Consider the following 13,109-nt stretch of genomic DNA (forward strand, 5'->3'; position numbering starts at 1 on the left):
ATCCACAACAGCTATACCTTGCAATGAAGTCCATCTCCCTCCCATTCTGTCAGACAGATAGGGCACTTCTTCATTTTCTTGGGCAAGGACAGTGCATTAATGAGCATTAAAATTCCAATGCAAGCATGAAATGATCCTTAAGTTGTGACTACAGCCATTAGCGTGATGGCTTCTGCTGGGAATGCAAAATTTCAAGGTCCATTCTGCTATATACATTTAATATATAAAAACTCAGAGAACGAAATAGGTCGTTTTTTATACTAAGTTTTTTTTCAGGCATTTGCTTCCACAATGGAGAGCAAGGAAAGCTGACCCGCTCAAAGCCAAATACAATTGAGCCTACACCAAAAGGACACGAAATCCCAGCTGTCGTACAGACATTCAGGGGCTGTACTCGTACATACAGACCCATTTTCCCCTCAAAAGCAACATACTGGAATAAGTTAAATGAGCTTCACCTTGTAGACTTAATTCCGTGGCTCGTTTAAGGTCATCATCCTCTTTTTGTTCTCGTGCCTCCTGATGGGAAGAGAACAGAACTTAGCTCAATGAGACAGTTCACTGTTTAAAATTCTTGTGGTGCTCTTTTTCCATTGAAACTGTGCTGCTCTGGTTTCTACAACAAACCTGACATTGTAAATTAAAGGTTCTGTGTAAAGGAATGTTTGCAACCAGCGAGGGTCCAATGTTCCCGTCCAACAGAACCTGGGACAAACCTTCATTAAGGCTTGTCAAAGCTTCTGAAGTTTGGTATGCAGCAGAGCAAGTCTCTAGCAACACCGAACACTTTCTCTGGATCATTAATTTGAAAAGCATCTGAATGAATTTGTAACCTTCGCTAAGGAAAGCTGTCACTTACACACAAAGCTCCTCACACTTCAGCAAAATTTAGACTTCTGCCCAAAGCCAACTGTAGACAGAGTCATTAAACTCTGACAGATTTTATTATTTTTTAGCCATTTGAAATGTTCTATGTAACAGCTGTAATTCACAGAGACGCAATGAAAAAAAAAAGACACCACTAAACAAAAGAGTATTAAAAATATTACCATTAACGAGTAGAAAAGAAACCTCAAGTCTGTCAACAAACCCTTCTATTTTTTTTTGGGTAGTATTATGCTCGTGTTCCTTCCACCACTCTTGAAAGCTCAGAGCTACAGCAAGCCAGTCAGTAATATTTAATGTGCTGGCTTGATTCAGAGCTTGAACACTTTCTGTGCACCTGAACGCAAAGCCCTAACTACATATTTCAAATCAAGATAACCGCAGCTACCACATTTTCATGCCTGAATCATTAGAATAGCAGATTTTCATTTCAGAACCGTAGCACACCACCACTCAAAAGGCAGTTTTACACTATTAGCATGAGGCCTTTTATCTCACAGTTTCTAAAGTGCTTGGGAATCTTTGTTCAACTACTTCGCATTTCTGAATTAAAGCTACATCTGGCGTGGAACATACCAACCAGCACCTCATAATGAGCAATGGGAGAGAAAATCCAAGAGCCATGGAAACATCAGATCTCATAAGGAAAACCATGACAGCTTTAGTATTAACAGAGAGCAGACAAGGGCATCTATTTAAAGAAAGACCTGGCTGAGAGTCTGCTTCACTCTGAGGGGCAGAGTTAAACTTGGAGAAATCACTTACAGGCCCTGTAAATCAAGTAGAACACGGATGGTCAGCAGGCGACCCAAGATCCCAATTCTTTTCAAGTCCAATTTAAGGGACTGTTTTTAGTCCATATTATTCGAGATCCTTTTTCTAACATGGAAGTGTCACGTAATCGCTCCTTTTCAATACCCTTCACTAAGCATCTCCTACTGGTGATTACCAGAAACAAGGTCCTAGACTAGGCAGATCTTTACCTTGACCTGGTACAGCTATTCCTAGCATTTGCTTTGAAACCAGTTTCTTTCCCTTTGATTCTTGGCAGGACCTGCTGCAGGTCCTTCAGGCAAGAAGCAACTGCCAGGGAAGCTAAGGGGTGGGCATGTCAGTTCTAGATGACAGCTAGCAAGAGTTTAGTTTATCATAACTTTTACATAATGTTACAGGCCAGCGTATAAATGTGCACAGAAGCCTTGAGAAATCTGCAGGTTTGTACTTTCCAAAGTACATACAAAATGCACCCAAATCTATCACTGTACTGACAGTGGAGCTAGAACATCTGGTTCTCTCAGAAAAGCAGCAGAATCCTTTTGCAGCTGTCTGAACACAAGGTTTTCTTCAGCTATCAGGTTTCCGCTGCTGGGGAAGACAACTCAAGGAAACAAACTTTATTTCTTACTTGTTCTTGAAGGCTTTGAGCCAGTGCCTGCTGAAGTTCTTGTTCTTCCCTCTCTCTCTCCATATCGTACTGCTGCAGCCAGTCAACCTCTCCCTGGGAGCCTTCCGGAGTTTTGTTTTCCTTATTCTCGTCAAAATCTTTAGTTATCTCAGTGAAATTGGCAGGACCTAAAGAATCAGAAAGTACAGTTATGTTTTTCTGGGTCTTCTGTTTGTTACTAGCTCAATCCTCCTTAACCACAATCCTTGCAGCACAGTGACATCTATTGACAAGGAGATATCAGCCATAAAAAATAAACAAAACAAAAAGTCAAACGGGAAAAGCTCAAAAGGGGACTCTTATTTTAAGAGGTGTACGATGAATCATTTGATTAATGCCTGAACTAGTCTTCTTCTTAGTCTTTTATGCTCACTCAAACAGCGACTTCAACTAAAGGAAGATGTCACACACCACTAGGCTTCTGCAGCCACGAAGCTGACACTTGAATTTCTCTCGAAAGAACCATGGATTAAAAAAAATAATTTGCATTGCATATTATACCTCAGAGTACTGCAGGCAAAGCTACAATTAAAGCCGAATCATTTGTAAGGCTGAGGGAAGCACAACTCTCAAGCATTTTTTCAGTTTTTCAGCTTTTTTGCTTCAGGTAAGAGTTCAATCTTCTGAATGCTACCTGTATCTTTAAAAGTGCAAGAAGATTAAAACTTTATAGTCAATCTTTAAAGCGAACACTATGTCTGAAGACTTTGGGAGGAAGGTATTTAATTTGTTCCAACTTCTGGAACAAACACTCATTCAACCACTGCACACATCTCCTCTAGTTGCAGGACACTTTCATTCTTCTGTTTGCTTGCAGCTGAAAAGGAGTCAAGACCTGCTCCAAGAGCTATCGTGCAGCAACATGTGAAACTTTACAGTTTTGCCCTATGCAGACTTCAACATCTGCTCATTAGTTACTGGCAAGGATTACACGAGGCAGAGTCTCAGTATCTATGACCTCTTAAACATAAGACCACCAGAACTAGAACCATAATCCATCAGTCTAATCCTCTTAAGATGGATAACAAAACAGAATTTATTACATGATCTTTGCAAACTCCTACTGTAAGAAACACTCAAGTCACAGAACTTTTATTTGAGGGTCTTGTAGAAGAGAGATCTTCTGTCATATGTAAAGTAGCCAGGGTCTTACTTTCTACCTTTTTGGAAAGTACCACAAATAATTCAGTGTTTATTAACAAAAAAAAAAAAAAAGATTACTAGTGATAAGAATTGGACCAAATTAAATCTTTCATGTTTAGAATCACCTTGCCTGATATAATAAAGCATCCTTTGCAATTAAGCTTCCTTTAAATAAAACAGGACTGTGAACTCAATAGGTGTTACATTTGACTGCCGTAACTGGTAACTCAAAATACATAGATACGTATCTTATCTGAACAACAAACAATATGCTTTGAACAGCACTTGGTTTTTTGACCATACAACAATACAGAAAGCTGAAGACATTACTGAGCGTTTAACCAAATTCTTAATCAGAAATCATAGAAACTTCTATTAAACATCTACTTGTTACTTAAATGTCACACTACAGCCCCCAAATAATTGCATCATACCTTTAAAAAGAAACCTGAACAGAGACATTTCTGGAGCCACGCTCCCACAGCTCTCTTTCACACAACCATAAGTAACAGCATATATGAAGGAGAGCTCAAGCAAGGCTGACCCACAGATCTGCTGTTCTTACACTCTGCCTTCCAACACGAAAGCTGTCAAGAGTCATCCAGTGAAACAAGTGTGGTTTTCTGTAATGTAGGTTTCTTTTTTGTGTTTATTAATATTTAACCTCCTGTCTCTCATACGAGAAGGAAAGCATGTTGTTTCCCTGTTTTTCCAGACTATTGGAATTAAAAATCTGAGTGAAAGCACGTAGCATACAACAAATGATAAACACTTAAATTTCCTTCAGCCAATTAAGACACACAATTTCCCTATACCGAGATCAAACAGTCTCCTCATACTTAACTATGTATCTGGGTCAGAGGCCATGATTTGCATGCTGAGTCTCATGCTCACTACTCTCACATGAAAAAGTATTAGAAAAAAACCAGAGATGGAGTTAAATTCATTAATAAACAATGAAAAAATAACTACATTTTTGAAAGCATTCTAGACTTACGCACCCCAGACCTCATTCTTACACACCAGCAATCTGAACACTGCCACCACGCTGCTCAGGCTGCAGCAGCTACAGAAATGCAACCACCGTCTGATTATGGAGGATTAAGTTCCAGACACTGCCAAATCTTAGTAATTTAAATTGTCTGGTAAGACAATGAGTGGAAGCATGTGTTGATCAAGAGAGAAAACAACAGCAATGAACTCTGAAGACAACCTACCTTTATCAGAGAGGTGACAGACATACAAGAAAATACATTTTTCCAGTTCAATGAATTAAAAGCTTTATATATTGGGAAATTGTGAGAAAACTCTAAGTCAGGCAATTTCAGTAGTGCACTTGCACCCGGCTTCTGCCATCAAATGTTACTAACCCACTGCTATCAGTAACTCGCTTTAGCTCACTATAGTCCAATTTAAGATGGTTACTTCACCTTACCTGATTCTAGTGCTGCTTTGGGTTTTTCCATCTCCATAGTTTCCAGGTTTTCTGGCAATTCCTGAATTTCATCATCTCCAAAACCAGTGTCTGGGCTGCTTGTGGGCTTATCCTCGTCATGGCTCAGAGACAGAGAAGCTTCCCTTTTGCTAATCTCTAAGACAGCTGCTAGCAGTTCATCTTCACTCATCCCATCAAAACCAGCATTACCAAGCTCAGGTTTATCAGCCTCCATTTTACTTCTTTTTGAACCCTAGAGATGAATGGAGTTATGATTAAATGCTTGAATGAACAGGTATATAACATCAGATTTACATTTCTGTGGAGAGTTTTTTTGTTGCTGTTGCTGATTAACCCCAGGGAGTGGGAGTTTGGCTCTGTCAACATTAGATAGTTACGAGAGACTCAATGGAGACACAACCTTTGTAGCTACGTTCACTCCAAGGAACGATATTTAAATATAAACTACAACCAGTTTTTACAGGCCCTGTGGCTTAACACAGACAAGCCAACTCTTCCCGTCTCCTTCAATACGTGTGTTCCACCTTTGGGTTCTGATGAACCGTCAAGCCTCTGGCAAGTCGGTGCGAGAATACTGAGGCACAAGTAGCAAAATTTCACGTTTAACAACAAAGCAGGCTGAAACGGCAACTGAAAACCATAACTGAACTTGAATGCAAGGACGGAAGAATAGGAACTGAAATTGGGCTGGTACGAAGAGGAATTAATATTAGGTTTGGTGCCACGGACTTGCAAGAGGAAATTGTGGGGTTAGGGGACACAACACAGGCAAATAGAGTAAGAAAACAGTTAATCCAAAAGGTAGGGGCAGGGGGAAATTATTATTTCCTAAGGAGAACAGAATGGCTTTAAATTGGAAGAAAGGAAAAACACTAAAAACACTCTAGTCTTGGTCTGAGGTTTTCCTTTTTTTTTTTTTTAAGTTATTTTCCTAAAACTGATGTTCATAAACTCCTAAACCATACTGACTTGTAACCAACATAGTCATTTCCATCATTTTCATATTAATTGTTTATCAGGAGTTAACCTCCATGCACACATATTTAAACAATTATACTACTTACCATATGTTTAGTTTTATTTTTTTTCATTTCTATATTACATAATTTTTGTTGTTGTTATTTTTCTTTTCTATTAATGTTTGTATCCAGGTCTGAATGCAAACAGCATTTGGATGCTTCTCAGAACTTTGTTAAAATGAACAAAAACACATTTTTACTGCTGCTTTTTATTTACACACAAAAAGCTTTTGATAAGTAAGACCTTAAGTTTTATACAGCAAGCATTTTGCATTAAAACTGGCTTATCAAAAGATTAGTCAATGAATTTCCCGATTCAATTGCTTGTTTCTAACCATCATCGTCTCCAAGAATCAGAACTGACAAATTCAGATCACTTTTTAAACAATAAATCCTCACATTGATTCAGGCACTGAACAAGGAAAGCAGAGTACCTGCTTTTTAAGCTTTCTGATTTTGCTCTGCACCTGTAGACTACTACGATCTGAACTGGTTTAGCTCTTCAAGTAAACTCCACTTCCAGGCACTCTGCCAACAACTACCACTAATTCAGCGGCTGGACTTTAAAGACTTGGCAGCAACCGTGCTTTATTTGAATACAACTTTTCTATTAGAAATTATTTGCATAGACTTTAAGTAGCTTAGGCTCTAGCACAGGCTGCTTTAAATAAGTGTATCAGAAAAGTACTTAACATCCTACTTCGCCTGCAGGGCAGCAGCAGTAACGCCGCTCTGAGGCCTAGGCCCAGGCCCCGGCCCTCCCGGGACGACATGGAGGACAAGGGGTCTGGTTAAAGAGAACAGATGGCTGGTCGTGCCCGTGGTCGAGGAATGGCCAACGTGCACGGCCACAAAAAGTCAAGTCGCTTGTGTGGAATCATTATCACCACTGTCTCATTCCCACAGCAGGCTGGAAAGCCCATCGTTAATTTGCTATTCAAATTAATACACTTTATTCCCACATTTTTTGCACTCACGGGGCCCCTGTGATAGAGACTACCTATACTTCCTCACAAACAAAACTTGAGGGAGAATCACTTAGAATAGTTTGGAATGCTTTTTCTTTATAGAAGAAGGACTTCAAAGACAAGCCGGTGTAATTCCCCCACCCACAGCTACCACAGCTGTGTCGTGCAAGACAGTGGTTGCCTACCCTGCTCCCAAGACCTTCAGCAAAGGTTTGTTTCTACTTTCTCCCAAAGCAATCCAGCCCGTCACTTCATATCCTGCATATCAGGAAGTTTTCCCTAATATTTAGTCTAAAAATTTCTCCCTGTAATTTCACAGAATCATAGCATATCCAGAGTTGGAAGGGACCCATGAGGATCATCGAGTCCAGCTCCTTTCAGTCTATTGCTTCTTGTTCTATCAACTATGGACACAGAAAACAACCAAAGTATTTCCATTTGCTTCTTTCCTGTCCTTGAAGATACACACCCTGTTTAGGTTTCTCCTTAAACTAAGGAACCCAAGTTCACTTGCCTGTTCTTTCCCTGACAAATCTTCCTTTCCACATCTCTGACCACTCGTATTTCTCTCCTCTGGCCCCTCTCCAATTAATCTCTAACTCTTTTGAAGTCTGGAGCCCAAAGCTGGATACAGCACTCCAGCTAGAGCTCAACGCTGAGAAAAAAATGAAGTGTTACTTCACACAACCTGCAGGCTATGCCTCTGTCTACACATTTGCCTCTTCAATCAGCCTGACACTGTGGCCGACTGTCACCCTTTGCTCTGCTCCAGAGGCCCATGGGTTTCCCAGATGTTCCCATCCTGCATTTACAGTCAATTAGTCCTCCTAAGATTAGCACCTTTAGCCTGTTCCTACTGAACCACCCCTCCTATTTTTAGGGAATTTCTCAGATTTATCGAGATCATTCTAACTGTAGCTCTGAATTTCAACACACTTGCAGTCTTTACCAGCTCTGTGTCTTCTGGAAATTTAGAATTCATCATTTATTTCCTTATTTATTAAATACCAAATGGATCAGGATCCTCCCTTGGTTTGATTTTTCCCATCAGATCAGAAACTGTAGGTACCTACCTCTCCGCAAAGTGCTATTCAGCCAGCTTTACGCCTGTCCTTCTGTGTCATAATCAAGTACACATTTTTCTGCTTGCTTAAAATAATCCCATAAACACTGTCAAAAGCTTTCGAGAAGCTGAGACGCAGGACACTTGTTCTAAGCACTAGGCATGCAACTCTCTAATAGAATGAAGTAGTACTGCAAGATAATCCTCTAAGTTTCCAGCTTGCCCTTCTGTATCATCATTTTTCCTCAGACAATTCACCTACCTGCTAATACACTGCCCTGGTAGAGGCAAAAATATCTTAAAACATAAACACCAGTTACAATGAAGACCTCAAAGGCTATTTGAAGTTAACTGTGCTTTTACACCAAGGAGCTCAATCTCTACACACTTCTGTGTGTCTACCTCCAAGGACTAATAGCTTTAGTGTCCAAAAAGGTTTTAATAAAGCCGTACTCGAAAGGGGACACAAATCAGATGTGGAAGAAGTTTTCTCAATTGAGTATTTTGCTTAGGCCAATTTGTACTAGCTCTAATTTAATCAAGGGCTTTACTACATAATTTTATAATTGACAGCCCATTTTATTTCAGTCTGGAAACATCATTAATGACAGTTGCCCAAAGGACTGACAAAACTGCTAAGCAGCTGGTACACAGAACCCAACAAGTTAAATGCAGTTGCAACACAATTACCTCTGTTCCCAGTGGGAACCCAATGCAATTGCACAGAGAGGTCAATTAGCCGGCATAGGAAAACACTGCCTTCCAGCAACACATTGCTAATTAAGAGAAAAAAAAATATCTTGCACCAATTTTACTCGCAGTCTATGCCAAGAAAAGCACAAGCCAACCACGAGCACATATCGGATCTATGTAGACAAAAATGGTATTTCTTCCCCTTACCTTTTCTTGCTCTTCTTGCAGTTGTTGCTGATCTCTACTCGGTATGTTGCACAACCTTTGACTATGGGCAACAGAGCGTTTCAATGGCTCATCATCACTGTCCGAATCTACATAGAGTGCTGTAGGGCTCTTTGACTTGAAAGTGTATTTTCTGTGAATTAGAAATATGGCTATAAAACTTCATAGCATTGTACAAATCTGTTTCACAGTAACCATTGAAGAACTGTTATGCCAAATGTTCAGACTGTTGGGCAGTACAATTTAGGGAACAAACAGCAACTGTTGAAAATGAAAATTTATTAATGTAGGAAGCAGGGTTTTCAGAAAAGGTATCTTTCACTAGTTTAATTGGCATACCTTCTTCAAGTCTGCAATAGCAGTTGACAACTTTAAAAGCAAGAACCACACACTTAATAGTTTACCTGCCAGTCTACCAAGTGTTACTTTTTTTCTTTCGCAGGATATTCATTTTAAGATGTAGCAGAGTTGAGCTCACAAAACAAGATTCTGCACTTTATTACCAAGCAACCCTGGAGAGGAATCATAGAATCATTTAGGTTGGAAAAGACCTCTAAGATCATCAAGTCCAACCGTTAACCTACTCGTCTGAGTCAAGCACGCAGTGACAGGTAGAACTCAGCACAAATCATTTATTTGACTTCCGAAATTTATTAAGCTGGACACAGGACTTCCCACATCGTAACTAGGATATAAAGTTGCAAGTCTGCATAATTTTTTTCCAGTTTTCCCATTTGCTCTTTCACTGGGATAAACTGTTTCTTTAGAGCAGAAGACAAGGGACTACAGTGAAGTTTGTGATATCTGGTCAATTAGGAAATCTGTTCTAAGTGTATTCCACAGTGCAAAACCACTCAGAGCAATATCACATTTTCCACAATGTCAAAAACTGTCCTTTCAAAATGGCCTATGAAAATAATGCCCCCTCATCTTTACAAATAAGCCTAAGGAACAAACCACCTGTTCCCAGTACTCATCTTGTGGCTCCACATATAAAGTTGGAAAAAAGCTAGATTGCAGAATTAGAAACTACTTTGCTTCTTATATATATAGCTTGCAATGATGAATACAAGGCAGTTTAAGATACTTGGCACTGACAAATCATCTGTGTAAACTAAATCTCTCTCATTGAGCCTTCTGCATGAAAAAAACAAAAACAAAAACAAAACCATCTTTACTTGCTTACAAGCTCCCAAAGGTTCTCAAGAGAAATGCTAACAGGATTGTGTCAACTGGGCAAATTGTACCATTAATACTAATTTCATCTAACATGCAACATCAATAAAGCTCAGATATGAAAAAAAGAGTAGCCAAAACAATTTATTAAAAGAGAAAAATTAAACTAAAAAAGTAAGTAGAAAGAATAAAAAGAAGAATTATAAAATTCTAAAATGCCTTGAACACTATCCCATAAAATGCCAGGCCATGGGCATTTCAGAGCTATAACTCACCTACAAGGTGTGGAAGTGCTTATAGTACAGGAATTCACCATTTGGGAGGCTTTCAATGGACGGGAACTATTAAAAAAGCAAAGTATTTATTGCAGCAGTTACAGTCTTTAAAAAATAAGTGTTTACTCGTCTGCTGTGCATGCAAATCCATGTTCAAAGAAGCATGTAGAACAACATTATGTACTTGCTAATTGCTTATATTTAGAGTAGTATCTCCACGATGCCATAAATATACAACAGTTGTTCAAAACCATATGTAATCCTTTAAATTTGATTCACTTCTTAGTGATGCACCCTTAGGACAAGCTCATAAATTAAAGGCTTTGGGATCCCATGTCAAGACAACTCTTTTTTTTAATTTTATTTTATTCCCACCATCACTAGAGTTCCTGCTCTCAAACCACAGTCTCCTGTTGCTCTCTGGATCAGCCGGTTTTCTGGCATGTCCCATGCCTCTATTTCTCCTTCCTTACCTAAATCCTTCTAAACAACCCTCCTGGTCTCCTTGATCCTTTCACAGGCTCCTCAAAGCCCATCGCTATCACACATCTACCAGATAGCTGCCAATGCAGAAATCTTTTTCAATCTTCCCCCTCAAATCACGGCTGCTTCTCTCCATCTTACTCACCCTTTCACTTTCTGGTAAATCAGAATGGTTTCGATGACTAAAAAAAAAAAGTCACTGAAAAGCTACTTTAAATATATCTTAAGGTATGTCTGCATTGGTAAGCTGACGCTGTTCATTATGTTTAAGAGGTAAAGATTTTTATTGTTACAGCAAACTCTTGGAAAACTGCCACATAAATCTCAAACTCCAGTAAACATTCGGCACAAGAAACATGCTGGCCGTACCGCTGAGCATACACACCAGATGTATCCTATCTCACTACAGTTACCGTGGTTATGTCAGTAGGCAGGGGCCACAAGAGACCTAAGGGTATCTTTTTCTTATTCTGCCACAAACTTCCTATGTGACAACTGGCCCAGTTTAATCTCTGCGTCTCGGGACAAGCAGCTGTACAGAAATAACTGTCACAGGGAAAAGGAGAGAGTACTTTCAGCCTGTGAAGCGTTCAAATACTATAGTGGCACAGTAAAGACAATGAAAAATGAATGACAGTACAAGATGTGCAAGTGGAAATTAGCAGAAAAAGAGATGATGCTGTTATCTCCTAAGCAGAGGTAAGCGTGCTGTGAACAAAAGGTAATCTAGATTTTGGACTGGGAGGCATAAATTATAGGAATTACTGACAAAAGTTCTTCTAAAAAGGATCGAAATCTATTTTCAAAAACATTGAAGAATTCTATCTTACCAAATATTCCCTGGATTACATCCCACCAAGTCTTTGTACTGCTTCTATCGTGCTTCCTCGCCATGAGAACATGCCGTGTTCTCACGATCACATTACAAATTAGCACAGTGCACTAAAAAGGCTAGATTAGGTATCTTCCACCTGAAACCAAATGATTTCCTAATCCAGACATCATCCAGAGAAGACCTGACAATTTCTACCTCACTGAATGCACTTAACAGGGCACAGGTCAATCACGAGCTGTACACTTACATTGCAGAATGGGCGCTCCACCCCAGCGTCAGCGGCAGCCTCGTGCTTTCTGTGCAGTGCGAAAGCAGGGTTAAGTATCTCGGAATAACCACCTGCTGCCCAACTTTGTGGTTGAGAGACAAGGCTACATTGAAGCTGTATCGTTTCAGATGGAGAATCAGGACCCTGAAGAGGAGAAAGAAATACAAATGGCAAGGTTAATCTAAAGACAGAAAATGGAAAACAAACAAAAAAAAAAACCAAGAATAATCCCTACCACCAAACACTTCTACTCCAAGTCATGAACTAAACCCCAACATGAGGTCAGAAACTCCTGAGCATGCCATTAACTCTCAAAGTGTTTCCATTCTTCCTTGAAGCACTGTGCTTACTGAGAGAAAACGGGGATCAACGCAGGAAGAAGTGACCAAAGCAGAACCTTCTAATATAACTTCTGGTAGGAATGTCTCCAACTCAGTCTTGCCCACCAGGCCAACTGAGCACAGAATATCAAGCTTACAAAATATATTTACTGTTCTCACGCCTCCAAAATTCCAGTGAAAGCAGGAAGGGAAAACTCAGGTCTCCTTGTGCAGTGACAGGGAGGAAGAACTGTCGCTGAGGGTGCTCAGCACACAGAAGCTTTTCAGAGGGAAACTGAAGAACAGCATGAAGAAACTAATGCCTGCACGTGCATCTTTCTCAAGTGCTGACCACCACACATGGTGTCCCATCCATTATTCCAGCTTTAATCTGAGGGGTTTTTGCAACACGTTTCCAGGAAAGAAAGGAACAGATGTCAACGGTTACCTGGGAAGCCTATTGAACTTGTGGGTGACAACAGCTGACTTCCCATTGCACTTCTCACAGGAATACTCAATTTCCTCTGCCTGTGTAAGAACAGAAAAATGACTAGTGGAAGAAAAGATGCATCAAATAGATCTCAACAGAAAGGACTTTGCTTTCAGCTGTCATAGGAGCTCTTCATGACAGCAGCCACACTAAAAATTATATTCACCTTCAACATGAGCTAACAAGAGGGCATCCAATAGGAGCACAGGTAATAATACCATTTGACAATATATCCACTGACACAGGAGGAATGGGGAGGAATATTTTTCCCACAAATCTATCACACAGACCACTGAAATAGCCACAGTTGAGGCAAACTAGCCTTTAGAGAGAGAAGATAATCTTGCAAGGCTTGCTGTTTTCTCT

At 39.9% G+C, this 13,109-nt stretch overlaps 1 protein-coding gene across 2 annotated transcripts in view; it reads right to left on the reverse strand.

Annotated features, from left to right (window-relative positions):
* Positions 1–13,109, reverse strand: part of USP37 (ubiquitin specific peptidase 37) — a 35,609-nt gene that overhangs the window by 6,982 nt on the left and 15,518 nt on the right. Inside the window, exons 14-20 of one of the 2 annotated variants that reach the window (XM_080599048.1) lie at positions 12,702–12,781; positions 11,913–12,077; positions 10,348–10,413; positions 8,879–9,029; positions 4,908–5,160; positions 2,291–2,457; positions 459–519 (exon numbers count right to left, since the gene is read on the reverse strand). In XM_080599048.1, the coding sequence (XP_080455174.1) occupies positions 459–519; positions 2,291–2,457; positions 4,908–5,160; positions 8,879–9,029; positions 10,348–10,413; positions 11,913–12,077; positions 12,702–12,781 (943 nt within the window). The remainder of the gene's footprint in view (positions 1–458; positions 520–2,290; positions 2,458–4,907; positions 5,161–8,878; positions 9,030–10,347; positions 10,414–11,912; positions 12,078–12,701; positions 12,782–13,109) is intronic. The other variant, XM_080599049.1, reaches the window with a different exon arrangement.

Source organism: Anser brachyrhynchus, assembly GCF_964034855.1.
Source record: "Anser brachyrhynchus genome assembly, chromosome: 7".
NCBI classification, from domain to species: Eukaryota; Metazoa; Chordata; class Aves; order Anseriformes; family Anatidae; genus Anser; species Anser brachyrhynchus.